Source organism: Lissotriton helveticus, chromosome 5_1 (genome assembly GCF_964261635.1).
Source record: "Lissotriton helveticus chromosome 5_1, aLisHel1.1, whole genome shotgun sequence".
Classification (NCBI taxonomy): domain Eukaryota; kingdom Metazoa; phylum Chordata; class Amphibia; order Caudata; family Salamandridae; genus Lissotriton; species Lissotriton helveticus.
The window spans coordinates 1,399,070,195-1,399,097,876 of record NC_136065.1 but is presented as its reverse complement, the minus strand read 5'-3'; the positions used below and the strand labels follow the sequence as shown (position 1 = coordinate 1,399,097,876).

The following is a 27,682-nucleotide window of genomic DNA, read 5'->3' as shown; positions in this document are numbered from 1 at the left end:
ACAGCAGTTTGGACCGCAGTCAGAATTTTTTCAGTAGAACTGAATTTCATTTCAGCTTGTGTGTACAAGTGTGATTTATAAGCTATGGGTACCGTTTCTCCCTCATTAGAGGTCAGGTACGTAAATCCGCATCTTCCTGGGATGACTCGGATTACAAGGTTGCGTTCGTTTGCGCGTGTTTGCAGTTTTGTTTTAGTTAAGATGTCTGTTTGTATTGATCATAACATTTTTGTGTGTTTCTGTGTCCAATTAATTGGTTTGAAATCAGGTTTTATTAATTCGTAGAGGGGTTTAACCCTCTCTGCGTAGTTTAGAATGTAAGTTCTTCCGAAATTCAGGAAACCTAGAATTGATTGTAAGTTTTTCAGCGTTTTTGGAGCTTGGAGTACTGCACACTTCTCTAAGAAGTTGTTTGCTAGGCTTTTGCCTTCACTTGATAACTCATATCCTAAAAATAGGACAGTGAGGTGGGCAATTCGTGATTTTTTAAAGTTGAATTTGTACCCTTCAGATGCGAACCCAAGTATAATGGTGTTCCCTCTTTTCAAGTGTGTCTCCAGGTCATCGTCTGTAAGATAGATGTCATCGACATAAGATAATGCCTCATCATCATACATTTGTAGTAATTCTGTTACCCTGGCTGAAAATAATCCTGGGCTGTTCTTGAATCCCTGGGGGAGACGACAAAATTGCCCTGGGCCCCCATACTGGAGAAAGCGGTCAAATACCTGCTTTCTGGTGCAATGTTTTGACAACCATTTGAAATATCTAATGTCGTTTTATATTTTTTGCGCATGATGTTATTCATTAGTGCTGCACTGTGTCAGTTTTGTACTGCAAATGTTTTGCAACAAGAGTTTAGGTGTCTGTAATCCAAAACTAGACGATATGAATCATCCGGTTAGGAGACAGGAAACAAAGGGTTGTTCATTTGTGAGGTGCATGTTTCAATCACCCCCTGGTATTCAAGTTGATCTAAGATCTCCCTGACTTGTTTTGTAGCTTCTTGCTTAAGAGGATACTGCCTCTGTGCATTAGGTTGATTTTTTAACTGAATTTTATGGTGAGGAGAATCCTCATCCCATCCTACATGATTTCTATATAATGCAGGGGCTTGGGCCACTGCCCATTTTCTAGCATATGTGTATTTTTTATGAATTGGAATGTGATTTGAGAAGGTAGACATAATCATTTCTTCGCCATGTGGGCACCCCCTGACAAACTCTGGTGGCCAGTCTTTCTCTGCTAGAAGGATATAATAGCCTTTAGATAGATTCTCCCAAAAGAGACCTCTTATTTTCCTAGTTTTGTCCCCTTCTATACGTAATGTTATTTCATATGATTTATGGGGTACACTAACTCTGGTGTCTGCAGTTTCCACCTGAATGTATTCATTCGTGTCCACTGTCTCCAGAAGATTCATCAGGATCTTGCGAGCTATGGTCACTTCTGCTGCGCTGTCTAGCATTGTCTGGGCCCATTCTCCGTTCTTGAGTTGTGTCCTCAGAATCCTCGGCATGTTTTTTTTAATACTAGCTACCTTCTTTTTGGGAAATTGTAATTGTTTACTTTGATGAGCAGGTTCCTTGTCTTTGGACTTGACGTGCTCTTCTTTATGTTCTGACCGTCCTCTTCTTTCCGAGTTCTGTGAGGAAGTCTGAAAAGATCGAGAGGGACGTGTATCATTATCTTGATATCTGTCAGGTTTTCTTAAATTGTCCCTATTTCTAAGGTTCTATCTTTTTTCAGAGGGCTCCCGTTGTGGAGACCTGTCCCCTCGTCCTGGAGATCTATTTCTCCGTTGGGGAGACCTTCCTCTGGACTCAAACAGTTTTTCTCTGGGAGTGGTTTGTTTATTACCCTCTCACTTCTTTTTTGGAGTAATGAGATTATTTTTAATAAAGGTTTTTTCAGGATTTTCAGTTAGTTGTGGTTTTAGTGGTTTCCCACCCAAACTTTCTCTACCTAATTCTTCATAGTACTTTTCAATTATTCTGGCAAGTTCAAAAGGTTGGTCTGTTATTTCTGTTTCTTTTAATTTTTGGCGGATCGCCACAGATGCTGCTTCTCCTTTTATGTTGGCTAGTAGTATAGCCGAGACTTGCTTAAAGTCTTTCAGTAATTTCATACCTAGATTTAAAGCAGGTTCCGGACCGTATTCATTTTGAATCTGTCTTAGTACGTCTGGTATAACTGCCATAGACGGAACACCATGTGTTTTTGTGTATATTGAAGCAGAGACTGTTCCCCAAGTGTCACAGTCCTCCACATGTGGTGCGATCCCCATTGGGAGACAGATTGTCAGAATTCTGTGTTTTTCATGAGGTGTATTATCAGGAAATACTGCCTCTATTTGAGTAATTTTTTGAGCTAACCAGAACGGAATTTGTTCCCGTTTTGCCAGTAATTTGCCAATGACTGATTGTATAGTCTGTGGTGTAATTTTGTTTGTGCTCCCCTGGTGAGGGGTGTGCTGTGGAATTTTTATTGCTGGTTGGACTGTTAAAGTCCGCATGACATATTGGACCAATTGTCTATGTATTTTAATTAATGGTTTTAGCTGAACTAAAAGTTCTCTCTCTGACATTTCTTCAATGTCAGGATGTGGTGTATAGCTGGCTAGAACCGGCCATGTGTCTCCTGGTCTACCTAGTGGACCGAGCCTGGCAATGTGATTTTGATGTTTTAGGGCACCATTAAAACAGAGCTGATGCTCCTGGTAAGTTAGTGGAATTTTAACGTCCTCGAAAGGAACGTATTCCGCTGGAGGTTCCTCTGCTTTGTAGTAGTGGAACTCGTGTGTCACAGCATTTGCTGCCGGAAAAGTTATCCATGAATAGAATACCTCTGTCTGCCGATCTTCATGTCTCTCTACTACAAATATGACTGTACCACCTCTTGATGATACTCCATTATTTATAAGTTTGTAAGTTACACTTCTTCTTATATTTATAGGGATATTTTTTGCCTCCGGGTCATTTTGGAGGGCTGTGTCATCTAAGACTGCTTGAGCTTCTATTCTAGCTCTTTCCCTTTCGTCGTCACTTTCCGTCATTTTTGCAGACAGAAAGTTTGCAGAGCAAGTTTCAAGGAAACAAAGATTAGGTGCACAATATTTTGGAACACTGTATCCTTCAACGTTGACTAAACCAAAAACTAATTCATAGGATTCTCCTCCTGCTAAGTTTTGGCAGATATTATCCTTTCACCCACTCCAGACGTCTATTGGAGTTTTTACGGGAAAAAAGGGGTCTGTGTGAAAAGCACGACTGAGTTACTCTAGTATTTAGCGTTAAATTATCTCCTTACCAAACGTTGGGTGCCAAGTAGTGTAGTTCCTATATTCCCAATAGGCTCTGCGCATTGGAATAACATGAACAATAGTTTAGACGTAGGACTTAGGTCGACTAGGTCTCTATTGAATATGTTAGACTTTATTATGAATGCCACCAGCTAGCTCAGAGGTCACAAGAAACTTTCTCGAATTCACAAGAAGGGATTAATTTCTTACAAACGCATAATCATGACAACTTTGCTCCCTCAAGAATAAGGAGTATACCTCCAGAGTCGCGGAAACAATAGATAGCTATATTCCTCAGTCAATCGTGCATGCCTAGTTTCACCAGAAGTGCAGAGAAACAGAGAGACGGGCGTTTTCAATAAAAGAGGTTATTTATTGAACAGTCTTCTTTGTCATGCAAGAGAAGTGAATTGCTACAATCGCAATACTTGTCATAAAGTAAAGTGCGTACAGTAAAAGGAGTATTATAAAATAATACTGTAAAAGCATGGTATGGTTTTAAGCCATATGGTGTTTAAAATGGATAAAATACATACAATGATAAAATAATGACTAAACGTACTCAACTGGTGCTTCTAAGATACGCCTACCCCGGTGTACCTAACCTAAGCCTAGTACATGGGAAGGAGTAAGTGAGATGTAGTTTGAGTTAAGATAGTTTCTGCCAAGAATCTAAATCAAGAATTCTCTAAGGGTCTAATCAGCTCCGTATCTTGGTTATAGAATGAAGGAGGTCTTGTATCTCTCTCTCAGGACTCGATCTCCCAGCAACCCGCAAGGGTGACAGGGAAACACTGGAGCTGGATTTCTCAGCAGGAGAAAAGACAGCATCTTTCTCAGTGCGTCAGGCGGAGGGTCGGCTTCCTTCGGCACTTGCTACAGCAGGGCGTCGGGCAAGTAGATAGTCGATCTGCTCCAAACCACCGTGTGTTTTGCATGGGCAGATGCTGGTATATTTATACCTGGAAGGTGCCGAGTTTGACGTAAGGTTGGACATAAGACGTCACTAAGAACTCGCAGTTCTTTCAGGACTCCGGGAGTTCTAGGACAAATCAATACAGAAGCAGGGGGAATTCCCGGGCTGCTGGAGGCTTGGTTTGTTTAAGAACACGTTGTGCTTTCTAGGAGTCTATGGGAGTAGCCTTGCCGTATTTGGACTGCATTGGCTATGTCTTAATATGGGTATGATTCTTATGGCCCGGAATAGCCCAATTGCCCCGAAGTGCAACTAGTTCTTGGGAGGAATACGCATACAAATGGACAGGGTGCCTGGCCCCTAGCCCCGGCTGGCCGCGGACGGGCGCAGACGGGCTTGCCTTTGGCACGCTGGTGGCGCGCCCGCTGTGCGTGTCCGCTGCGCGAGGTGTAGCACATGTGGGCTAAATAGGCAGCCCAGGAAGAGGTGGTGCCAGTGACTCCGCCCCCCAGGGTCAGGTGGTGCTCGACCTCCCCACACGCCCTCCGCTCAATCAGGCAAGCCTGCGTCGGACCAGGGCTGTGGAGACGAATGGACCGAATGGGAGGGCGGAGAAATCACAGGACTTCTGGCAGGTAGGGGAGCTAGCGCCAAAGGTATCGAGGTGCTGCTGGGTGGGAGAGGGTAGTATAATGCCCAGACTTAAGCCACCTCACCAAAAAAAGCAATATTTAAAAACAAATCTAAGCAATAAAACAAACCAAAGCTTAAATGCGAGAGAAGACCCCTCACACACGCATCCGCTGCATGCGGTGTAGCACATGTGGGCTAAATAGGCAACCCAGGAAGAGGTGGTGCCAGTGACTCCGCCCCCCAGGGTCAGGTGGTGCTCGACCTCCCCACACGCCCTCCGCTCAATCAGGCAAGCCTGCGTCGGACCAGGGCTGTGGAGACGAGTGGACCGAATGGTAGGGTGGAGAAATCACAGGACTTCTGGCAGGTAGGGGAGCTCTGTTTAGATTTATAGGAACAGCAATGTCAAATGTACATGCGCCAAGGACCTCTGTATTGGTTTAATCTCACCACATTCAGTGGCGAAGTCCCCAGTAGCGACTCCGTAAAAGCACCAGCTTAATAGCCCAGTGTGAGCTGTGCTAGCAGAACTCTCCGTTGAGCGCCCACGCCCATGAAACAAACAGGATCACCCGCCGTGAGGCAGCGACCCCACTCCAGTACGGGCACTAAGAAAGCTCCCAGGGATACAGCCGAGTTTCCATGCTCGCAACCGATGAAATACAAGAAAAAAAACAAGAAGTGCGTGTGAGAGGTAATGGCCTTTCTCCAGCGCCGAGAAGGGCAGAAAGGAGTGCAGGTAGCGCACCCGATGTACGCGGCAGAAAGCCTCCAGACAATCCCCTAGCAGGAAACGGGCACCCACACGGCAACGGGCCAAAAGTGGCTCCTGCGACTTGCCACAAGCAGTTGATATCAGTGAGGTCGGAGAGAAAGGAAGGGAGGGAGTCTGATCCTCTACGTTCTGCCGGAGAGGAAGGATTGGATCCAGTCGAGGGTGGTTCCTTGTATACCCGCGTCGTGGAGTCTGGCTGCGATGTGAGACGGTGTCAAAGGCTGCGGAGAGGTCAAGAAGGATGAGGGCCGCAGTGTGTCCCTGGTCGAGTAGGATGCTGATGTCATTAGTGGCGGCGAGGAGGGCGGTCTCGGTGCTGTGGTTGGTGCGGAAACTAGACTAGAAGGCTTCTAGGGCGGAGTTCTCTGTGATGAAGGCGGTCCCAGCTTCGTATTGATGCGTAGATAGAATCCCTTGTACCCCACACTGAATGGTCATTTCTCCTGGCAGTCAGGCTGTGCACCCATATGATAATCAACAGGCTCCTGTCTTGTGACAACTGGGATCCGTGTTTCCTTCACTACCCCATGGGGCTCTTATTTCCCTTCCCCTCCCCCTTCCCAACAGCTTGTCCCATGTTAGGTGTTTTTCATAAAAAATGTTTGACTCCATAAACAGATTGCTGTGCTATGGCGGAGTGAAGCCATAAGAAACGTTCTTATGTACTTGACAAATATTGCTTAGCTGAAGTTATAATGTCCCATAACGTGATTGTACAGCATTTTAGACAAAGGGAGGTGACTGACGAAATATGCCACTTGTCATTACCAGTCATGCTTAAGTTCACTGATGTCACCATGAAGTTGAGCTGTTGATGTACTACTTGGACAAGTTACTTACCTACTGGCTCTGTATGACGCTTCTAATGATGGTATATTGTTTTGTATTCATGTACACAACAACAAAATCTTTAATAAACAGATCAAACAAAACAAATGAAATTATTTTCTATTTTGAAAATAAATACTTTTATTGATGAAGTTTTTTTATTTTATTTTCAGATAAGATGATATTTACAAAAATTATTTTCATTTTTGAAATTGATTTTGTTTTGCAAATTACATTTTTTAACGTGGAAACACTTTATTATGTTTGATAAATTGTAATTTAGAATAAATATACCATCATTAGAAGCGTCATACAGAGCCAGTAGGTAAGTAACAAGTCCAAGTCGTACATCAACAGCTCAACTTCATGGTTACATCAATGAATTTAGGCATAACGTAATAATAGTTCGTGCAGGTTTTGTAATTTTCAGGTTACCCCACTAGAAATGGTGAGCTTATGTGATTTTGAAATACGATAGGTAACACACAACTTCTGGAACAACAAAATAATTTTCCATTTCCACCCATAGTAATAGGTAGTAGTGTATAGCTTATAGCTCTGGAGCCGCAGAAGTTCCATCCTTGACTACCATTTTCATTCCTTTCTGCTCTTGCGTGAGAGTGCAAAAGCGAATGATATCATTCAATTTATGTTGTGAAATACTTCAGATACCTCATTGAACACGTTTCCACTTACAGTCCTTCACTGCGGCTATATTTCTAATTATTTGACCACTGTGGTATGCTACAGCCTCAAGATTAAGCTATGCACTACTACCAATTGTTAAAGGTGGATCTGCACACCAAAAGCGATGAAGAGGTACAAAATTGAACAAAACGAGTTGACTGCAAGTATCTATACAACTGACCACAAGCAAAAGTAAAGAAGAATGAATGTTCCTATATGTCATACTATAAATAAAATATTTTGAAAACATATCGGAATATGTACGCCTTTACCTGGGAGGATTTGAATTAACAATTTGGTGGCTTTGTCACATTTGGACAGACCTATAAATGAAAAACCTTCACTGAGGATGGTGAGGTTTGGTGTTTGAAATTTGAAAGGACAATATCTGTCTTCCACTGTCATGGGCTGTGCGATTGGCTCCCTCTATTGCCACGTGCACCCCAACAGGACCTTTATAATTGTTGTTGCAACTAAGGGTACAGTAATATGTGTGGTGAAGTGCAATTGGTCAATCGGCTTTTGTAAATCATTTTAGAATTGAGCATAAAACTTTCAGAGAGCATAAGCATTTGGATAAATATTAATTCATCGGAAATATATTGATCAAGTTTATTTATTTGAAAAGTTTTGTATAGCGCTGGCTAGACCCGGAGGTATCAGAGCGCTTTACGAGGACGAGCATTGTTTCAGAGCATAGTTACCAGTTACATAGTTACAAGTTACACAGTTTGAGAGCATAGTTGCAAGTTAGTGGGGCGTAGTTACATGTGTTAAAAGTATTCTCTCTTTTAATGAACTATGTTTAATGTTTTTTATGTATTTATTGTGCATGGTATTTTTGAAAACTTAAACAATAAAATTTGAATCCCTCAACTCTGTTTTATTATTCATATTATTCATCTCAATAAATCCCTACAGAACTGTGACAACTAATTGCACCCAGAAAACTGGAACTGCTCAATTACATGTATAAAATGCAAGCTTACACTTAACCCCCAACCAAAACAACCTAAGAAAGCAGCAAGACCCTCTAAATTACTCATAGGAGGACTATTTAATACTCGATCTCTCCTCAGCACTCCCAGAATATTCATGATTTGATCCTGGATCAGAACCATGATATTGTATTTGTTACAGAAACATGGCTCTGGTAGTGGTGCTTGCAAACACAACAGTGATGGACAGAATGTGGATCAATGTCACACATTCACCCCAGTCCAAAGATCTGGGCCCAAATCCATCGTTTTTCCACTCCACACCACCCTGGGTTAGACAATGGCGATATGCAAATCAGCGCTGACCCTGTGCCCCATGGGAACAGTCCAGTCCGAACTACAAAAGCCATGTCCTTCCCAGAACGGAAACAAGCATCCGAGGACCGGCCCGGTTTCGAGGTAACACCTCTCATCAGCCCGGCTAGCTTGATTCCAGTGGTGTGGAGTGCCTGGGACTCACGTCTGAGCATCCCCAGTACACTTAGAGCGGTAATTGCAAACACAACAGTGATGGACAGAATGTGGATCAATGTCACACATTCACCCCAGTCCAAAGATCTGGGCCCAAATCCATCGTTTTTCCACTCCACACCACCCTGGGTTAGACAATGGCGATATGCAAATCAGCGCTGACCCTGTGCCCCATGGGAACAGTCCAGTCCGAACTACAAAAGCCATGTCCTTCCCAGAACGGAAACAAGCATCCGCGGACCGGCCCGGTTTCGAGGTAACACCTCTCATCAGCCCGGCTAGCTTGATTCCAGTGGTGTGGAGTGCCTGGGACTGGACTGTTCCCATGGGGCACAGGGTCAGCGCTGATTTGCATATCGCCATTGTCTAACCCAGGGTGGTGTGGAGTGGAAAAACGATGGATTTGGGCCCAGACCTTTGGACTGGGGTGAATGTGTGACATTGATCCACATTCTGTCCATCACTGTTGTGTTTGCAATTACCGCTCTAAGTGTACTGGGGATGCTCAGACGTGAGTCCCAGGCACTCCACACCACTGGAATCAAGCTGATGAGAGGTGTTACCTCGAAACCGGGCCGGTCCTCGGATGCTTGTTTCCGTTCTGGGAAGGACATGGCTTTTGTAGTTCGGACTGGACTGTTCCCATGGGGCACAGGGTCAGCGCTGATTTGCATATTGCCATTGTCTAACCCAGGGTTTTGTGGAGTGGAAAAACGATGGATTTGGGCCCAGACCTTTGGACTGGGGTGAATGTGTGACATTGATCCACATTCTGTCCATCACTGTTGTGTTTGCAATTACCGCTCTAAGTGTACTGGGGATGCTCAGACGTGAGTCCCAGGCACTCCACACCACTGGAATCAAGCTAGCCGGGCTGATGAGAGGTGTTACCTCGAAACCGGGCCGGTCCTCGGATGCTTGTTTCCGTTCTGGGAAGGACATGGCTTTTGTAGTTCGGACTGGACTGTTCCCATGGGGCACAGGGTCAGCGCTGATTTGCATATCGCCATTGTCTAACCCAGGGTGGTGTGGAGTGGAAAAACGATGGATTTGGGCCCAGATCTTTGGACTCGGGTGAATGTGTGACATTGATCCACATTCTGTCCATCACTGTTGTGTTTGCAATTACCGCTGGTAGTGGTGCGGCACAGATATTTCGCAGACCCTTCCCCAGGAATACTCCATACACAGAAAAGATAGATTGGATTCACAGGGAGGTGGGCTTGGAATTCTCTACCGCAATACGCTTCAATGCTTCAATGTTTGGGAGAGGAGTTGGCCTAACGGCTAGGGCGCTCGACCTCGGACCTGGGGATCTGGATTCGAGTCTCGGTAACGACGCCAAAAAAAAAACTCCTGTGATTCTGGGCAAATCACTTAATCTCCCCGTGCCTAAAATGAATGCGTGTCCTCATGTAACCTAACTAGTGCTATGTAAAGTGCTCTGATACCTGATTCAGTTCGGGTCTAGTTCACGCTATATAAAACTCTGCAAAAAAAAATGTTCCCCTTTTGAGATCACTGATCTAAAAGGGGCAGAAATATTGGGTTTCTGTTTTCAGATTGATGAGTCTGCCGCCGCCTCCTTCCCTGGAACCCTAGTCTATCGTCCGCCAGGCTCAAGCATCCAATTCCAAGACTCGCTGGGTGACGCCCTTGGCCCCCTATTCCTCAGGTACTCCAAGTTCACCCTCCTTGGGGACCTTAACCTACATCTAGAATACAAAAACGAACCAGGAGTCACAAACTTCTTAGGCACACTAAACACCCTAGGTCTAGAACAGCTGTTATGCTCCCCCACTCATAACGCCGGACACACCCGGATGGAAAATGTTCCAATTACCACACCCTAAAAATCAATTCCCCTCTACCCATGTCTTGGACGGACCACTGGTTTTTCCCATTTGAGATAAAGTACAAGTCTCCCAAAATCATACCACTATGGTCCGGAAATGAAGCAAAATGTTAGCAAACACTGACCCTAATAATATAACTCTAGACCTTAGACCCAATTCAACAGGAGACCCTGCTAGGGACTCACAACATTTTACCTCTTGGATGTCCATACTCTGTAATACTCTAGCCCCCCAGTCAACTTAAAAAGGAATAACTATATCATTAAATCCTCTTCTCCTTGGTTCACACAAAAATTGATAGATCTACACCTCCAATGTAGGCAGCTTGAGTCCCGGTGGAGAAGAAACTATGAATCAGAAGATCTTTCCCAGTTCAAACAAGCCTTAAGAGCCTAATATATTACTCCAAAGTACTTGCCTCAGCTTACTTAGATCCAAAAACTATTTTTGAAACAGTGAAATCTTTCACGCATCCTAAAGCACTCAAATGAGAAATTCCTCCCTCGCAGTCTCTCTGTAATCAAATAGCTGACTTTTTTTAACAGAAAATTTAAAAAACGTACCCCGGATTTAGGGGGATACCTTCCCCCACCACCAAACCAGCCCTAAAGTCCAGAATAAGGCACACTATCTACATTAATTTCAAATGATTGACATGGAACAATCTCGCCAAGCTATCCTCTCCTGCAAATCAGGATCCCACTCTGACCCCTGCCCTCCGAAAATCCTTCATGCCATTATTGACACTGTGAACCCATTCATTAACTCCTTCGCCGCGGGCCAAATTCTACTGCGGTGCGAGGGAGGGTGGAGTTGGGCGGTGGCGAAACCCAAAGAGGCCGTCTCCCGCCCTTCCTCGCAGAAGCCACCAAGATCATCTGCGACGTACATCGAGGCTCCTCGCTCAGCCCCACCCTCTTCAAAGTCTACATGAGCCCCCTCGCAGCCATCGCACGCAAGCACAACCTCAACATCATCTCCTACGCCGAAGATGCCCAACTGATCCTCTCCCTCACCAACGACCCCACCTCCGCCAGAGCCAGCTTCTAGGACGGAATGAAAGACATCGCAGACAGGATGAAGCTCAGCCGCCTTTAACTGAACTCATAAAAGACGGAAGTCCTCATCCTCGGCCCATCCCTCTCCGCCTGGGACGACTCCTGGTGGCCCCCTGCTCTGGGCCCCCCACCCAAGCCCACGGACCACGCACGGAACCTGGGCTTCATCTTTGACTCCTCCCTCACGATGGCCAGGCAAGTTAACGCCGTTACCTCCTCCTGCTTCAACACACTCCGCATGCTCCGTAAGATCTTCCGCTGGATCCCCACTGGAACCAGGAAAATGGTCACCCAGGCCCTCGTCACCAGCCGGCTGGACTACGGGAACGCCCTCTACGCTGGGACCAACGCCAAACTACAGAAAAAACTCCAGCGCATCCAGAACGCCTCAGCACGACTCGTCTTGGACATCCCCCGACACAGCCACATCTCCGCCCACCTGAGGGACCTGCACTCGCTCCCCGTAGCAAGAGGATCACGTTCAGACTCCTCACCCATGCACACAAGGCTCTCCACGACTTGCGCCCCGAATACCTCAACAACCGCCTCACGTTCTACACACCAACCCGCCAGCTCCGCTCCGCCAGCCTCGCCCTCGCCACCGTCCCACGGATCCGCAGAACCACCACCGGAGGAAGATCCTTCACCTACCTGGCAGCCAAGACCTGGAACACCCTCCCCCCCCCATCTATGACTCACCCAGGACCATCTCTCCTTCAGGAAGCAACTAAAGACCTGGCTTTTCGAGCAGTAGCACCCCCCCCAGCGCCTTGAGACCCTAGCGGGTGAGTAGCGCGCTTTACAAATGTTCTTGATTGATTGATTGATTGATTGGCGCTCCGGTACTCATGACGGCTCCCGGCCATCATAAATCACAGTGGGCGTGTGCTCATGATGGCTGGGAGCCATCCGAACTCTGCCCACTGATTAATTCTCTCGCACATGTGGGAAATTAACACCACGTGGGTGGAGTGGCAACGTTCGGACGGCTCCCAGCCATCATGAACACACGCCTACCATGACTCATGACGGCCGGGGGCACGTCATGAGCACTGAAGGAGTTAATAGTATAATCAATTCATCACTTTCATTAGCAGAGGTACCCCAGACTGGAAAATCATGGCAGTCAAGCCCCTCCAGAAAAAAATAGCTATCAGACCCCACCACCATTTCTAACTTCTGGCCTATTTCCTTACTGCCCTGTCTCAGTAAAATGACTGAAAAAATAGTCAACAGTCAACTTACAACCTTTTTGGAAATCACTAACATGTTATCTCTAACTCAATCACGTTTTAGGCCCTTATACTCCACAGAATCAGCACTTCTACATACTTCGGAGAGCCTTAAATCTGCCCTGGATGAAGGGAAAAATTAAGTACTGATTTTGTTAGATCTAGCAGCTGCATTTGGTACCATCTCCCCTGAGATCTTGTTACATCGCCTCAATGCATGTGGCATCTCCCATCTGGCACTTGGCCTGGTTCAAATCATTCTTGATAGGCCTTAAGCAAGTAACCACGCTTGGGCATTACCAGTCTGCCATGAAACCATTGCATATAGGTGTCCCAAAAGGTTCTATATTAAGGCCAGTACTGTTTAACATCTACATGGGCCCATTTATAGAATTGATGTCATCATTCAACATCGAAACTACCTCTTATGCAGATGACATTCAGCTGATCCTAACATTAGGTAAACACTCAGTCACGGCAGAAGAACATTTCCAACATTGTCTCACAGAGTTTTTTCGCTGGATGAAGCAGAATCATCTGAAGTGTAATTCAGAAAAAACTAAAATCATGCTCCTAGGCAAAGCCAACACCTTCACCCCCAGTTGCTGGTGGCCGCTAAATAAAAATACGGTGGAGGTAGTAAAGAAACTTGGGGTAAAATTAGATTCTAAAATTAGATTCTACCCTATCCTTCCGTCCACAAGCACTATCAGAGTCTAGGAAGGGTTTTCAGCTGATCAAATCCCTGAAATATTTTTTGACCTTCTCCCAGCCACAGCAAGGAAAACTGTTGCAGAAGCCCTATTATCCTCTAACCTCTAGGTTAGGCTACTGCAATTGCCTCTACGCAGGTGCCCACAAAGCAATCCTAAAAAAACTCCAGACCGTTCAACACTCAGCAGCTCACCTGGTACTTAAGCTGCCACTTCGCTCCTCAGCATCCGCAGCTTTAAAGGGGTTGCATTGGCTACCCATTCACAAAAGAGTGCTATTCAAGATACTTCTCATCACTTTTAGAGCTTTCAGGGCCTAGGGACCCGTGTATCTAAGATCTAGTTTCACACCCTATGTCACCACACTCCCTCTTAGATCCTCCTCAGCAACCTTTTAAAACACACACCCTTCAAATATAAAAGTAAAGGAAGTAGATCAGTAACTGTCCTTGTGGCAAAAGCATGGAATATACCTCCCAGCCATCTTCGTCTCATCCAATCTGAAGCCTGTTTCTGGAAATCTCTAAAAACCTAGCTCTGGACTCTCTATGCTTCTCTCTTATTTAATCCTTCATTACTCTCCTAGGCAATTACGGACCATCCTGTAGCTCCCATCTATTTCTGCACAGAGCCAAGATACTCCCGCGGAGTGATAGCCGTGCTTTACAAATATCAGATACAATACTATACCCTTCTTTTTCGTAAAGGCATGAGCCTCACACTTTCTCTTCTCACCGTTCTCTGTCTCACACACTGTCCACTGACACTTATCATTCACAATCCAGTTTCTGTCCATCCTCTGAATACTTTGCTCTTTCTATCCTTCCCACTTTCCTCAAGCTCACCCTACACATTGCTGTTCCCAGCAGTCATCTCACTATTCATCTCATACACTCCTTTCTCACATCTTCCCTTCACATATCTTCTAGTCTCGCCATCTTCTCACAACCTTCTCACAAAGACCCTCTTTTCTGTCCCACACACTCCTCTTACCATACCGTTGTCACTCACATGCACTCTCACTCCCTCAACTCTCAATGAAATGCTCCTCTCACAAACACATGCACACAATGGATTGCCTCTTTCAAATCCTCCTTTCCCTCGCAAGCGCCATTTACTTGCCCTTCTCACACACTTACATTTCTTTACACTGCACCTTCTGATGCTCATATCATTCTAATTCTAAGCTCCCTTTTTTCACTCCCTCACCTACAAAAATGCACATACTGAAGGATGGCTGTGGTTATGGTCTCTATAGCCATCTTGAATGTTGAAGGATATTGTTTTTTAATTACCCAGGTGAAAACAAAGCTGTATTCCATAGTTTGGCAGTAGAGATTTAGAGGCCCTACTGATAAGGTTTGACAAGAAATCCTATTCAGTATTGCTAACTTAAACCAATGCACTGATGAAACATGCATATTTATTTGGAAATTTGTATAAAAATTGAAGCATGAAGTAATTAACAAAACACTGGAGTTTGTGTTGATAATTTGGTTTAGCAAGTATTGAGATGTAGTCGTTACATAGTAGGTCATTGTTATTTTCAGCTGCCCAGCCACAGCCTAAGTAACTATGCTGTAGAAAGGCACACAGATGCCAACCTCTACAAAACTGGGGTTCTGAGTACACACACCAGGTACCATACAATTTCAGCCTCAGAGCTACATCTGGTCAAAATGTTGAGGGCCACCAGTGCACTAACAGTGCCAGTGGCAGTGTACAAGAAAGATTGCAAACTATCAACTCACAAATATATACTCTATTAAGAAATGCAAAATGAACCTTCTTTCCATATGTTGTTGATACCGTTCACAATTTATTTGGAGGCTTCCACAGGGATGAGTGCAGGACTCATATGTGTAGTATAATACTCCTGGTGAGTTAAAATAAGTTGGCTGCCTTTGGTCTTTGCAGTTTTGAAATGTTAATTTTTGCCTCTCAGACAGAAATCATGATTATTTACACACATTTTGCATTTATTATATTTTTGCATCTAGATGTTTTACCAGACCACATCAACTACCAGCTGCAGGACTCAGACTACCAGGCAGCGCCGTCATATTGCCAGTATTCCAATGTGCAGTACTCCCCGGTACTGCAATCTGGACCTTCACAGTGCCAGTACAGTAGTTATAATCTGGACTCGCAGTACAATGACGGGCTGTACCTGAATACATGTGAGTTAAATAGGCCGCCTTGCATGGTGGTCCATAATGGCGAGGACAGCTATCTTGGAATGAAACGGCCTAGATTGAGCCATTCCTCCATACGCATTAAGGGGCAGGAGGAGCTCTGTGTGGTGTGCGGTGATAAAGCTTCAGGATACCACTACAACGCCCTCACCTGTGAGGGCTGCAAAGGTAATATCCTTGTTATAGAGAAAAGCGTAAAAGAATTTGGTGTCCACGAGAGTTGCCTTGCAATAGAAACATCATTTTAGTATCTTCAAGGGGATGTTATAAATGAGTTAATGTATATTAATGAGGAAAATTCGAGCTCAAGAACTGTAGGTTGGCCTTACCTAGTCCCCAAAAAGGTTTTTTTTAAAACTATGGCTTCATCATCTTGTGAGGTAGAAGATCAACGAAATGTTTAGTTTCAAAACATAACTTACAATCATCCATTAAATATCTAAAATTAAAGCTATTAAGCAAGAGTTCTAGATCAATTAAAAAAGGGATCTAGTACATTAATGCACAGAGAGCCTTTGTATAATCCATCTCTTAAAATGCATGCACTGTTTGATGTCAAATTGGTTTAATCCAAGAAACACATTTCACAGATAGAGAGGCTGTTTGATTGAAGAAATTCTGTGTTGGTGATGTATATTGTTCCCCATATATACATCGTAAGAATGGAGTCATTATACTCGGTCACAAACGTTTAAATATTTCATTTGTATCCCAAGAATCTGATGGAAATGGTAGATGGGTTCTTATATTGATAATTTTAGACTTTTCACTGTCTATGGTCCAACACATCCAGATCCTAAGATGTGGACATCCATTTCTCATAAAAGTATGCAGCATTATTCACAGAATATCATATTTGATGGAGATTGTAACCAGGTACTAGACTCCATTCTTGAGTTCTCTTCCTCTACTAAATTGTCACCTCATAAAACACAGAAAGCTTTCCAACGCACTTGTTCTCACCACCCCTTGTCTGATTCCTGGAGAATATTTAACCTGGACCTTAAAGAATATTCTTTTTACTCCCCCTACCCATCAGTCCAAAACAAGAATTGATTATATTTTTTTAACCAAGAATCTGCTTCAACATCTTACACATTCTGAGATAGGAATAATTTTGATTTCTGATCATGCCACTGTTACAACCGATTTTGAAGTCCTAAATACTCACAATCCCAAATCTAGATGGAGATTCAATAATTCTTTAGTTTCTGACAAAGGTTTCCTCACCACATTTGAATCATTCATTTCAGACATTTTCGAACGGATTGACAAAGGCAATATCTCTTTAAATTTCGTATGGGATGCTTTTAAGGCTTCATTTAGGGGGTTTATAATTAGTTAGGTTTCATCAGGAATAAACTTAAGAAAAAAGGTCAATGACCTTATTAACCAACATTAAACACTTGAAACATGTATATTATACATCTAAAAATAATAAGACAGATCTAGACGTACTGATTGCAGGAAAGAATCAGTCCAATAAATTATCTACAGAAAAATCATGTGGCACACTACTCAGGGTTAATGTTTGTTATTATGAGGTTAAGAACAAAGCAGGAGCCTTGCTTGCCAATTATTTAAAAGGTAGAAAGGAATAAAAACACTATTAAGACACTCACTAACTCCACTGGTTCCGAATTGCTCCATAACGCAGACATAGCAGTATGTTTTGCAAAATATTACCAAACACTTTACAATCCTAAAAACAGCCCTACATATGTAAAGTCTTAGAAATTCTTATTTTTTAAACTTTGCATCTTACATCTCTACAAAAATTGATACCTCATCCCTTGAATGTGTATTTACTATAGACAAACTTCAAACTACCAAAAGGTAAAGCTCCCAGGCCCAATGGCTTTACAGTAGAATTCTATCTTCAATGTTCCCACATTTAATTTCCTGAACATTTCAAGCTTTATAAATATTTTCTCTCTGTTAATTCATCTACTGGTACTCACTGAAGCCATGATATGCATTGTTCCTAAAAAAAGATCGTGATTTGATCTTGTGTAATAATTATCGCCCTTTTCTTTGCTAAATACGGATCACAAAATCTTTGCGAAAGCTCTTGTCCTACAGCTAATCAATATGCTCCCGGATTTGGTTTTTCAAGAACAGCCTAGATTGGGCAAGCATCAGAATGGTGTATACAATTCATGTATGATAATAAAGTAACCAGACTTAATTCTCCCTTAGCAGCATTCACTCTGGATAAAGAGAAAGCATTCGACAGAGTTAATTGGCAGTTCCTTGTGCAAGCTTTAAAATGGCATGGTTTTGGGCCCGATTTCTTAAACTTATTTCCTTACTTTATTCGTCACTGCATTCCAGAGTATTAGTAAACAGCGTTCAATCACCTTATTTTTCTCTCAAAAGAGGCACCAGGAAAGGATGCCCCTTATCTCTGTTATTATTCATATTAGCACTAGCACCCTTCTTGCATCAAATTAAAACCTCAAAAAATGTAAATGGCTTTCAGGTTAAATTCTTATTAAAGGTTCATATTAAATATGCTGCTTCTGCCAACGATATTCTTCTTTACATTTCACAACCCGAAATCTCACTACCATCTTTCTTTGAAGAATTGAAGTCATATTCTGCCATATTGGGTTATAGGCTTAACCTGGATAAATCTCAAGTCCTACCTCTTAATACATTTTGTATAAAAGAGCTTTTTCCTAAGGCAGTATTATCCTGGAATCCTGTAAAGATGAAATGTTTAGGAATTTTCTATACCTATAATCTTAGAGATACATTAAGAGTGTATATGGGTAGCATAATTTCTGAGTTTCGCACCTCACTAAGGGTTGGTCACCGATCTTCTTATCTAGGTGGACACATCTCGACAAAATTAAAACGTTTATTCTCCCCATTATACATTTTTCTCTTCAGAAGTTGCTAATTAAAATTCCCAAGAAATACTTAATTTCTCTAGACGACATTTTATCCATATTTTTCTGGAATGTGAAAAGATCTTGTGTATCATTTTGAATAGACTCAAACTCCCCAAACTGGTGCAAGGTGTTAACTTTCCTGATTTCTACCTTTACCACAAGGCCTTAGTATTAAACAGGTTCAACCCTTTAATTTTCAGCCTACTATGGCAGAACCAAAATTATGGCATGCATCAGAGTCCTTTATGATCTTTCCCTTCTCCCAGAAACAGATTATTTATATGTCGCAACCCCTAAGTTCTTGTTAACATCACTTATTTCACACTCTTTTTCATTGATCAAACCACTTCATATTTCTAATACCTCCACATTGCAGCCATTTCTCCAAAATCCCATCTGGTATAACGAATTGCTGATTCCGAAATGTAAACCTCTTTTGTGGAAGAGATGGATTTACAAAGGCTTACTTACTGTTTCCCAACTTTTCACAAATAATTAAATTATTTCCTTTCCAATTTTCTCTCAATTATTCAATTCATCATCTTCCTTCCACAATCAATATAACATATTACATGATCTTCTTTTACAAGACCTCAACTTGTTTCCTCATTCCTTAACAACGACTGACACGACACCAATATCACATAAAACTCCTACTGCTTCTCATATCTATAATAATACTTCTCACATCCACTCAAGATAGATCTAAATCTAAGCAGGAACCATTATGGGAAGCTGATTTACAATATAGCTGGCCTCTTTATGGGCTAAAATATGGGTCAAAAACACTACACAGTTCGCCCTGCTAATTTAACTCAAATAATAAACTATTTTATTAATAGATTATTTTATACACCTGCTCACTGTCTAAACTCAAACTTCTTAGGCAAGATACTTGTTAGCTATGTAACGCCTATTCAGGTTCATATGTTTTATCAATGTCAAGTGGTTTTTGATTTCTGGATTCAGGTATGGGATAGAATTACTGACTTTACTGGAATTTATGCACCGTTTTCCATAGACAAGATATTCCTCAGTGGACTACAAACAATATGGACAACTAACTAGAAATATGGTAAATGTATAGATTTGTTGCTCGCCATAGCTTTACAAGAAATTATGTTTCAGTGCAAATCAACAGAAAATCTTAACATCTGCGATCACCATAGACTTGACAGCTATCATTTACAAACTCTTCCAATGTTGATACAAAGAGAGATTTTGTGGTCACCTCTCACTACATATCTCTCTAAGGTTGCTAACGTTTAAGCTTCTTTTTAACATTTTATAGCAGTTCTTATATGCCTATTAGTACAGATTTGTGATTCATAAACCTGTTGTGATTCCTTTTCTTTGACATATTGTATCCTTTAGATAGATATTGACTTTGAAGGTGTATCTATGTTCGCTGTGCTTTGTTTCTCCCTTCTTTTTCTTTTCTGTAGTCTTTCCTTTATTTGACTGACTTTTTCTAATTGCCATCCATGTCATTGCCTTCATGATTGTATTTTTTTATTTTTGATTATACATTGGTTTTAATTTCATTGTATAATATAATCTTATAATGGTATGGCAGTTGATTATGTATTTGTTAACCAAAAATAAAAATCTTTAAAGTAAAAAAAAAAAAAGAAATGCATGCACCGTTTCAAAATAAAAGTGTATTTATTTTAAAACTTTATTTATCTTTCACAAAAGGTCAAAAACAGAGACAGTCTCAATGTGTTTGTCACAATCATCAGCATGGACAAGACATAACCGCGATATAGAGTAGAATCATGCAACATTACAATATTTGTATTGTTATAGATGACAACATTATTAAGAGCAGTATGACATCAATGTCTAGCCATTAGTGTCTTCTTATGGGGGCTGACCAGCCAGTGACATGGGAATGCTAGCATCTTGTACCATTCACAGAAGCAATAGTTCCCGGAGCCGTGAATCCAATAGTGTGGAAACTGGGCCTTTGGTATGTAGTATGACAGCTTCAGGTCAAGGACTGTTAGGCCATCCTGTTTACATGGAAGCACCAGTCGGGTCCATACGAATCTGGGCTGTTTCCCTACTCATGCAAGCTTGACCATTACCCGGTTTAGACCACAAAAAAAGCGTGGGTGAGGACAATGGGGATTTTCAGGGACAGATACAACATCCACGGCAGAACAACCACTTTTATTGTGGCGATTCTTCAGGCCAGGGACAGTGGAAGCTTTGTCAATGTGTCTAAACTGTCTAATGGTTTATGAATGATCGTACCATGATTGCATCTGAATACTTGTGCAAAGAATGCTTGTACCATGATACCCAAATAAGTACCAGTTATGTGCACATCTTGGAGGAAATGCAAGAGGGCACTATGGTGTGGAATCAAGGTACTTGTCTCAATTCATTATTAGTCTCAACATTCCTTCAAATTTCAGAATTTCCCTAATAATTGGAGTGAGGTTTACTTCAGGGTCCCTGACAGAGCAGGAGGTCATCAGCAAAGGCAGATAAGACCCATCTGTACCCAGGAAGCTCAGCCCCCTATGCTCATGGCACGCTCTAAGAGCACAGGTTCAGCAACAATGGTGTACAGAAGTGGTGAGAGAGCGCAGCCTTGTAGCATTCCCCTTCTTATGTTGATGTGGTTTGTGATGCAGCAATTGATTTGCTTGCATGCTGTAGGGTCAATGTATAATAAGCATCTCTGTGAGAAATTGGGTTCTGGGGTAAGCTCTGGTCAAGCAGCAACCATAATGCTTGTCAGGGTAAGGCACAAGCAAAGCCCAAATTAGCCTGTGCTCAATTTCCTGGTAGCTTGGCACAGTGTAGTCTGACTTAACTTAGCAGCAATGTATAAAGTATTTGTGCAACACTTCAAATAATAGAATAGTGTAAACACCACACAAATGATCTGACACCAAGTTAGAGAAATAGAGCTACATTTAATAAATAAAATAAGTCAGAAATGACAAAAATCCAATCAGTAGAACTGGAGTTAGAATTTGTATACAATAAAGTGAAAAATAGCACTTAAAAGCATAAAGATTCAACTGCAGCTATCTAGTTGTGCTAGACCAGGTCAAAGTTAAATGTTTGGGTCGACAGGGATGGAGCGCTAGTCGGTCACAGTCCCAGGTTAGTCCCATTGAAGTTTTACCTTCTGAAGTTTTGTGCCAAGAGTCCCGTTCACATTGGAGAGGGTCACGGGGAGCAATGAGAGCATCAAAGGCGGTTGCACGAAGAGCATGCCGGGCCTTGCTGACGGGCTGGCTGGTGCTTCGCATTGGCAGTCCCCCACTGGCTGTTGATGCTGCTGTGCAGAGAAACAGGCTGGTGGCGGCTTGTGCTGGATTTTGGCGTGAGTACGAACTGGCCTCTTTGTGTTCGCAAAGAGGGCAAATGCATGATTTAACAGCAGGTGAGCCACACCAAAGGTCCAGGAACTGAGAGACACCACTTGGGGTCACGATTCGCTGCATCTAAGTCCAGGAGTTAGCTGGGGAGCTTTGTATGTCCCTGAGGCTTAGATCAGGAGTTTAACAGACTAGCCCATGAAGTGACTCTGGGGTCCTGAGTTCAAGATGAAGTCGCAGTTCTAGTATTTCATCCCCAGGCAAGAGGGCAGAGGGCAGCATGTTAGCACAGCAGGGCAGTAGTTCCTTTAGAACAGCAGTCCAGCAGAGTGGCAGTCCTTGTAGCAGCAGTAGAGTAGTCCTTCTTCCAGGCGGAGTTTCCACAGTTCCAGAAGTGTGCTGAAGTGGCGGTGCCTGAAGTCCAGTGTTTAAACCCAGGTGTGCCTCTGATGTGGGGGAGAAGCATCTACAGGTTTCTCTTTGAAGTCCTCAGGCATCGTACCTCCCTGTCCTTGCTCCGGATTAACTACAGTGGGTATGCAGCCTGTTGTGTGGCGGCAAGACACAGCCTATTTAAGTATAAGTGGGGTTGTGCCCAGCTCCTCCCTTCCATCCTGCCAGTGATGGCCCATGCAGGCAAACCTAAGCTCCCTTTTGTGTGTGGCTGTCCAGGAGCAATACAAAAAACTCAGCTGTCGGCTACACCTAGTCCGGTGACCAGAGACAGGCTAAGGCACTAAATGGCTAAGGCAGAAAAATGCCAACTTTTCTGAAAGTGTCATTTTCAGAATTGTAAGTTAAAATCCAACTTCACCTTAAACTAGGATTTTAAATTCTAATTCTAGAGACACCAAACATGAAGGGGTTACCTGTTCCCATTTGGAAATTACAGCTATAAAACGAAATAAGGTATTTTCATTGTTATCCTATGAGAGAATTAGGCCTTGCAGTAGTGAAAACGAATGTAAGAGTTTTCACTACCAGGATATGTAAAACGTAAAACTGCTGTCCAGGGCCTACCATAGAAGTGACTTATATGTAAGGCCCCCAGTTTTACAGATACATCCAGACAAACAACAATGTGTTTCCTGTTTGTATTTATTTTTAAAAAAAGTGGAAAAATACTGAAAATTGTGCTGCTTGTGAGTGACTTGCCATGCTCTCCATTAACACAATCATATGTTAACATATATATGAAGTATAATAGTAATATTTCCCTGTGGGTGTAGTGTTTTGTTTTATTTGGCTGCCTAATTTGCTAAAATGCGACAGGCATCAAAGTATGAGTGCATGTTCATCAGTTAAATACATGTGGAAAATTACAATTTTACAACTCCATTTATTCTCAAAACACAAAATAAATATGGATAAATACCCAAAAAATGGCCAAACAATAAATAAGGATAAATACAGGTCGATTGGTAAAAAAATAATTACTAAAAATCCGAGAGCCATTCTTATATGTATTAAAAATGAATGTTTGGAACTGGCATAAGGTTTATTTTGCCAGGTCTAAATGGCAGTTTAAAACTGTAAACACAAGTCAAGTCAAGTCAAGAGATTTATATAGCGCGCTACATACCCATAGGGTCTCAAGGCGCTAGAGGAAGGGTGGGGAATTACTTGTCGAATATCCAAGTTTTAAGTTGCTTTCTGAATGCTAGGTGGTTCTGAGTAAGGCGAAGGTGAGTGGGAAGTGAGTTCCAGGTTTTAGCTGCCAGGTAGGAGAAGGATCTACCTCCCATGGTGGTTTTGTTGATGCGAGGTACAGTGGCAAGGGCTTGGTTGGAGGATCGCAGCTGACGGGAGGGGGTGTAGAAGGACAATCTTGTGTTGAGGCATTCGGGCCCAAGTTCGTAAAGTGCTTTGTGTGCGTGGGTTAGGAGGCGGAAAGTAATCCTCTTATTTACGGGGAGCCAGTGGAGGTTTTTCAGGTGACCAGAGATGTGTTCTTTACGCGGGATGTCTAGTATGAGCCTGGCTGAAGCGTTCTGGATGCGTTGGAGTTTTTTCTGGAGTTTTGCGGTGGTACCGGCGTATAGTGTGTTTCCGTAGTCCAGGCGGCTCGTGACCAGTGCGTGGGTGACCGTTTTTCTAGTTTCAGTGGGGATCCAGCGAAATGTTTTTTTGAGCATGCGAAGAATGTTGAAGCAAGATGATGAAACGGCGTTGACTTGTCTGGTCATCGAGAGTGAGGAGTCCAGTATGACGCCCAGGTTCCGTGCGTGGTCCGTCGGGATGGGTGCTTTTCCAAGGGCTTCTGGCCACCAAGAGTCATCCCAGGCGGAGGGGGAGGTACCTAAGATGAGGACTTCTGTTTTGTCTGAGTTCAGTTTCAGACGGCTGTGCTTCATCCACTCGGCTACTTCTTTCATTCCTTCGTGTAAGTTGGTTTTGGCGGTGTTAGGGTCTTTGGTGAGTGATAGGATCAGTTGAGTGTCATCCGCGTAGGAGATGATGTTGAGATTGTGTTGGCGAGCGATGGCCGCAAGGGGGCTCATGTATACGTTGAAGAGGGTGGGGCTGAGTGACGATCCTTGTGGCACGCCGCAGATGACTTCAGAGGCCTCTGACTTGAATGGTGGGAGGCGGACTCTCTGTGTTCTTCCGGTGAGGAACGAGGTGATCCATTCCAGTGCTTTTCCTTGGATTCCTACGTCTCTGAGGCGCTGTATAAGGGTGCTATGACAGACTGTGTCGAAGGCAGCGGAGAGGTCGAGGAGGATGAGGGCGACTGTGTCTCCATTGTCCAGTAGAGTTTGAATGTCGTCTGTTGCTGCGATGAGGGCGGTTTCAGTGCTGTGTTTGGCTCGGAAGCCGGACTGTGAGGAGTCTAGGGATTTGTTGGCTTCGAGGAAGGCGGCGAGCTGGTTGTTGACAGCTTTCTCAATGACTTTGGCCGGGAATGGAAGAAGCGAGATGGGGCGGTAGTTTTTGAGTTCGGTGGGGTCAGCTGTGGGTTTTTTCAGAAGGGCGCTGAGTTCTGCGTGTTTCCAGCTTTCCGGGAAGGTGGCGGAGTTGAGGGAGCAGTGGATGACATCTCGGAGGTGTGGTGCTATGATGGAGTCTGCTTTGTTGAAGATGTGGTGAGGGCATGGGTCTGTGGGGGATCCTGAGTGGATGGAGTTCATCAGGCGGATGGTGTCCTCCATGGAGATTGGGTTCCAGTCGTTAAGGATGTTCAAGGGGGGTGAAGGTCCTGCAGGAGGTTGGGTGGGTTGGTCTCCGGGTCGGTTATCAAAGCTGTTGTGGATGTCTGCGATTTTGTTGTGGAAGAAGGAAGCTAGGGAGTCGCAGAGGGCTTGGGAGGGGGTGATGTCGTTGGAGTTGGCTGATGGGTTGGTAAATTCTTTGACGATGTTGAATAATTCCTTGCTGTTGTGGGCGTTGTTATCTAGACGGTCTTTGAATGCGGCTTTCTTTGGCAGACCGGATTAGTTGGTGGTGTATGCGGGTGGCGTTTTTGAAGGCGTCCCTGGTGCTGGTGTTTGGGTCTTTTTTCCAGGCCTTTTCGAGGGAGCGACATTGTTTCTTCGATTTCTTAAGATCATCGTTGAACCAGGATGCGTTTTTGCTGCCTAGTTTGCTTTGGCGTTTTTTCAACGGTGCTAGGATGTCGGCGCTGTTGGATAGCCATTGGGTGAGGTTAATGGCTGCTTGGTCGGGGTTTGAGGAGTGGGCGGGGGGGTTTAGTAGAAGCGATGAGGAGATCTGGTCGTTGGTGATTTTGTTCCAGTTTCTTCGCAGGGTGGGTTGAGGTTGGTTGTGGATTGTGGTCTTATTGTAGGTAAAGTGAACGCAGCTGTGGTCTGTCCAGTGAAGAGCTGTGGTGTGACTGAATGAGATATGTTTGCTGGAGGTGAAGATAGGGTCGAGCGTGTGACCTGCGATGTGGGTGGGCGTAGAGACAAGTTGTTTGAGTCAGAGGTCGGCGAGATTGTCCAGAAGGGCGGTGGTGTTGCTGTCGTTGCTTTTTTCCAGGTGAAAATTGAGGTCTCCCAATAGAATGTAGTCCTCGGAGGGGAGGGCGTGTGGGGTGATAAAGTCAGTGATGTCGTCACTGAATTGTGCACGGGGTCCTGGAGGTCGGTAGAGGAGGGTGCCTCTGAGTGTGGTCTTGGGGTCGGTGTGGATCTGGAAGTGGAGGTGTTCGGCGCTGGCAAGGTTGACATCTGAGCTGGTTGAGATGCGGATGGAGTTCTTATGGACGATAGCGATGCCTCCTCCTGTATGCTTGATGCGGTCCTTGCGGATGATCTTGTATCCTTCCGGGATGGCAATGGTGATGTCTGGGGCTGAAGAGGCATTCATCCATGTTTCTGTTAGGAAGGCGACGTCCGGTGAGATGGTGTCTAGTAGATTCCAGAGGTCGATGGCGTGCCTGTGGACCGAGCGGGTGTTGAGCAGGATGCATTGTAGGTGGTTGGTGTCAGATATCTGGTTGGTATTAGTGGGTGAGGAGTTGTTCTTGGTGCCGTCGAACTTGCAGGTGTTGCAAGAGAAGGGTCCATGGGTGTGTCCAGGAGCGGCTTGGAAGCAGTTGGGGGAGCGGCCGGGGTTAAGGGCTAGGAGGGTGGTGGCATCGTAAGTGATGCGAGTGGGCTGGGCATTACGGGGACCAGGGGGTCTGGCGCTGGGCGCGATCCAGGCGCGGACGGGCGAAGATGGGCTTACCTTTGTCGCACCTTCGGCGCGGCCGTAGCGCGTGGACGCTGCGCGTGTGGACATCCGACATAAATGGAGAGTGGGGGGGGCGGAGCGTGGGCGGGGCGGCTGGGAGGCGGGAGCGTGGGGGGAGGGACGGGCTGAAGGCACAACCAAATGGCGATCGCTTGAAATACACACAAACAGGCTAACACGCCGATATTGGCCACAAGGAAGACAATAATCGTCTTGTAAATGTTAGATTTCAATTAAATACTCCCGTGGGCACTGCTGAGCACACAGGCACCAAATCCGGGTTTCAATTAGCAGAGTCACTAAAACTGCAGCAGCGCGAGGCGCTTGAAGAGGAGAGCAGCGCTACGATTACTCGGCACAAATAGTTAATCAGGCAGCAGCAGTGCGAGGCGCTTGAGGAGGAGAGCAGCGCTACAATACCAGAAGCTGCAGGAGGCGAGTGGGAGCAACCGCTGAGTCCGGAGACACACACAGGCTGCAATGGCAAGCCTGAGACACGTTTAAAGGGTTACTCAAGAAAGGGCACAAACAGTGCTGCAGAACCACCAGTAGCATTTAATTTGCAAGACCTGGGCACATGTAGTGCCATATTACTAGGAACTTATGAGTAAACAAAATATACTAATTGGGGATAAGCCAATTTGAAAATGTTTTAAGGCCAGAGCACAAGCACTTTAGCACTGGTTAGCAGTGGTAAAGGGCAAGGAGTTCAAATGCTAACAAAAACGAATTTAGAAAAAAATGGAGGAGCGAAGGCAAAAAGTCTGGGGATGACCCTGCAAAAAGAGCGGAGTCCAAAAGTATCCATTTGAGAAAGATCTCTCCAATCCCAATCTTTGTCAGCACTGCAAACATGAAGTCTCACTCGACTTAGTGAAAGGAGTTCTCGGCATCTAGAAATATTGACACTGTGTTTACCTCAGGGTCTATTTGCAAGACTGTGCCAAAAATGGCCTAAGGATGTGCATAGTTGTAACAGGGATGTAGCCAGACTGCTCAAGAAGGATCAGCCAGAACATATATTTTACTTGACCCATTAGCAGTTGTCTCTGGCTGCAAGTATTCTAGCATCCCTATTTAGTAACGAAAGCAGTCTATATG

The 27,682-nt window shown here is 44.1% G+C and overlaps 1 protein-coding gene across 2 annotated transcripts in view; it reads left to right on the top strand.

Annotated features, from left to right (window-relative positions):
- LOC144755444 (bile acid receptor-like) overlaps positions 1–27,682 on the top strand; it is a 614,559-nt gene that overhangs the window by 276,938 nt on the left and 309,939 nt on the right. For both annotated transcript variants that reach the window (XM_078644369.1, XM_078644368.1), the window contains exon 4: positions 15,469–15,831. In XM_078644369.1, coding sequence (XP_078500495.1) covers positions 15,469–15,831 — 363 coding nt within the window. The remainder of the gene's footprint in view (positions 1–15,468; positions 15,832–27,682) is intronic.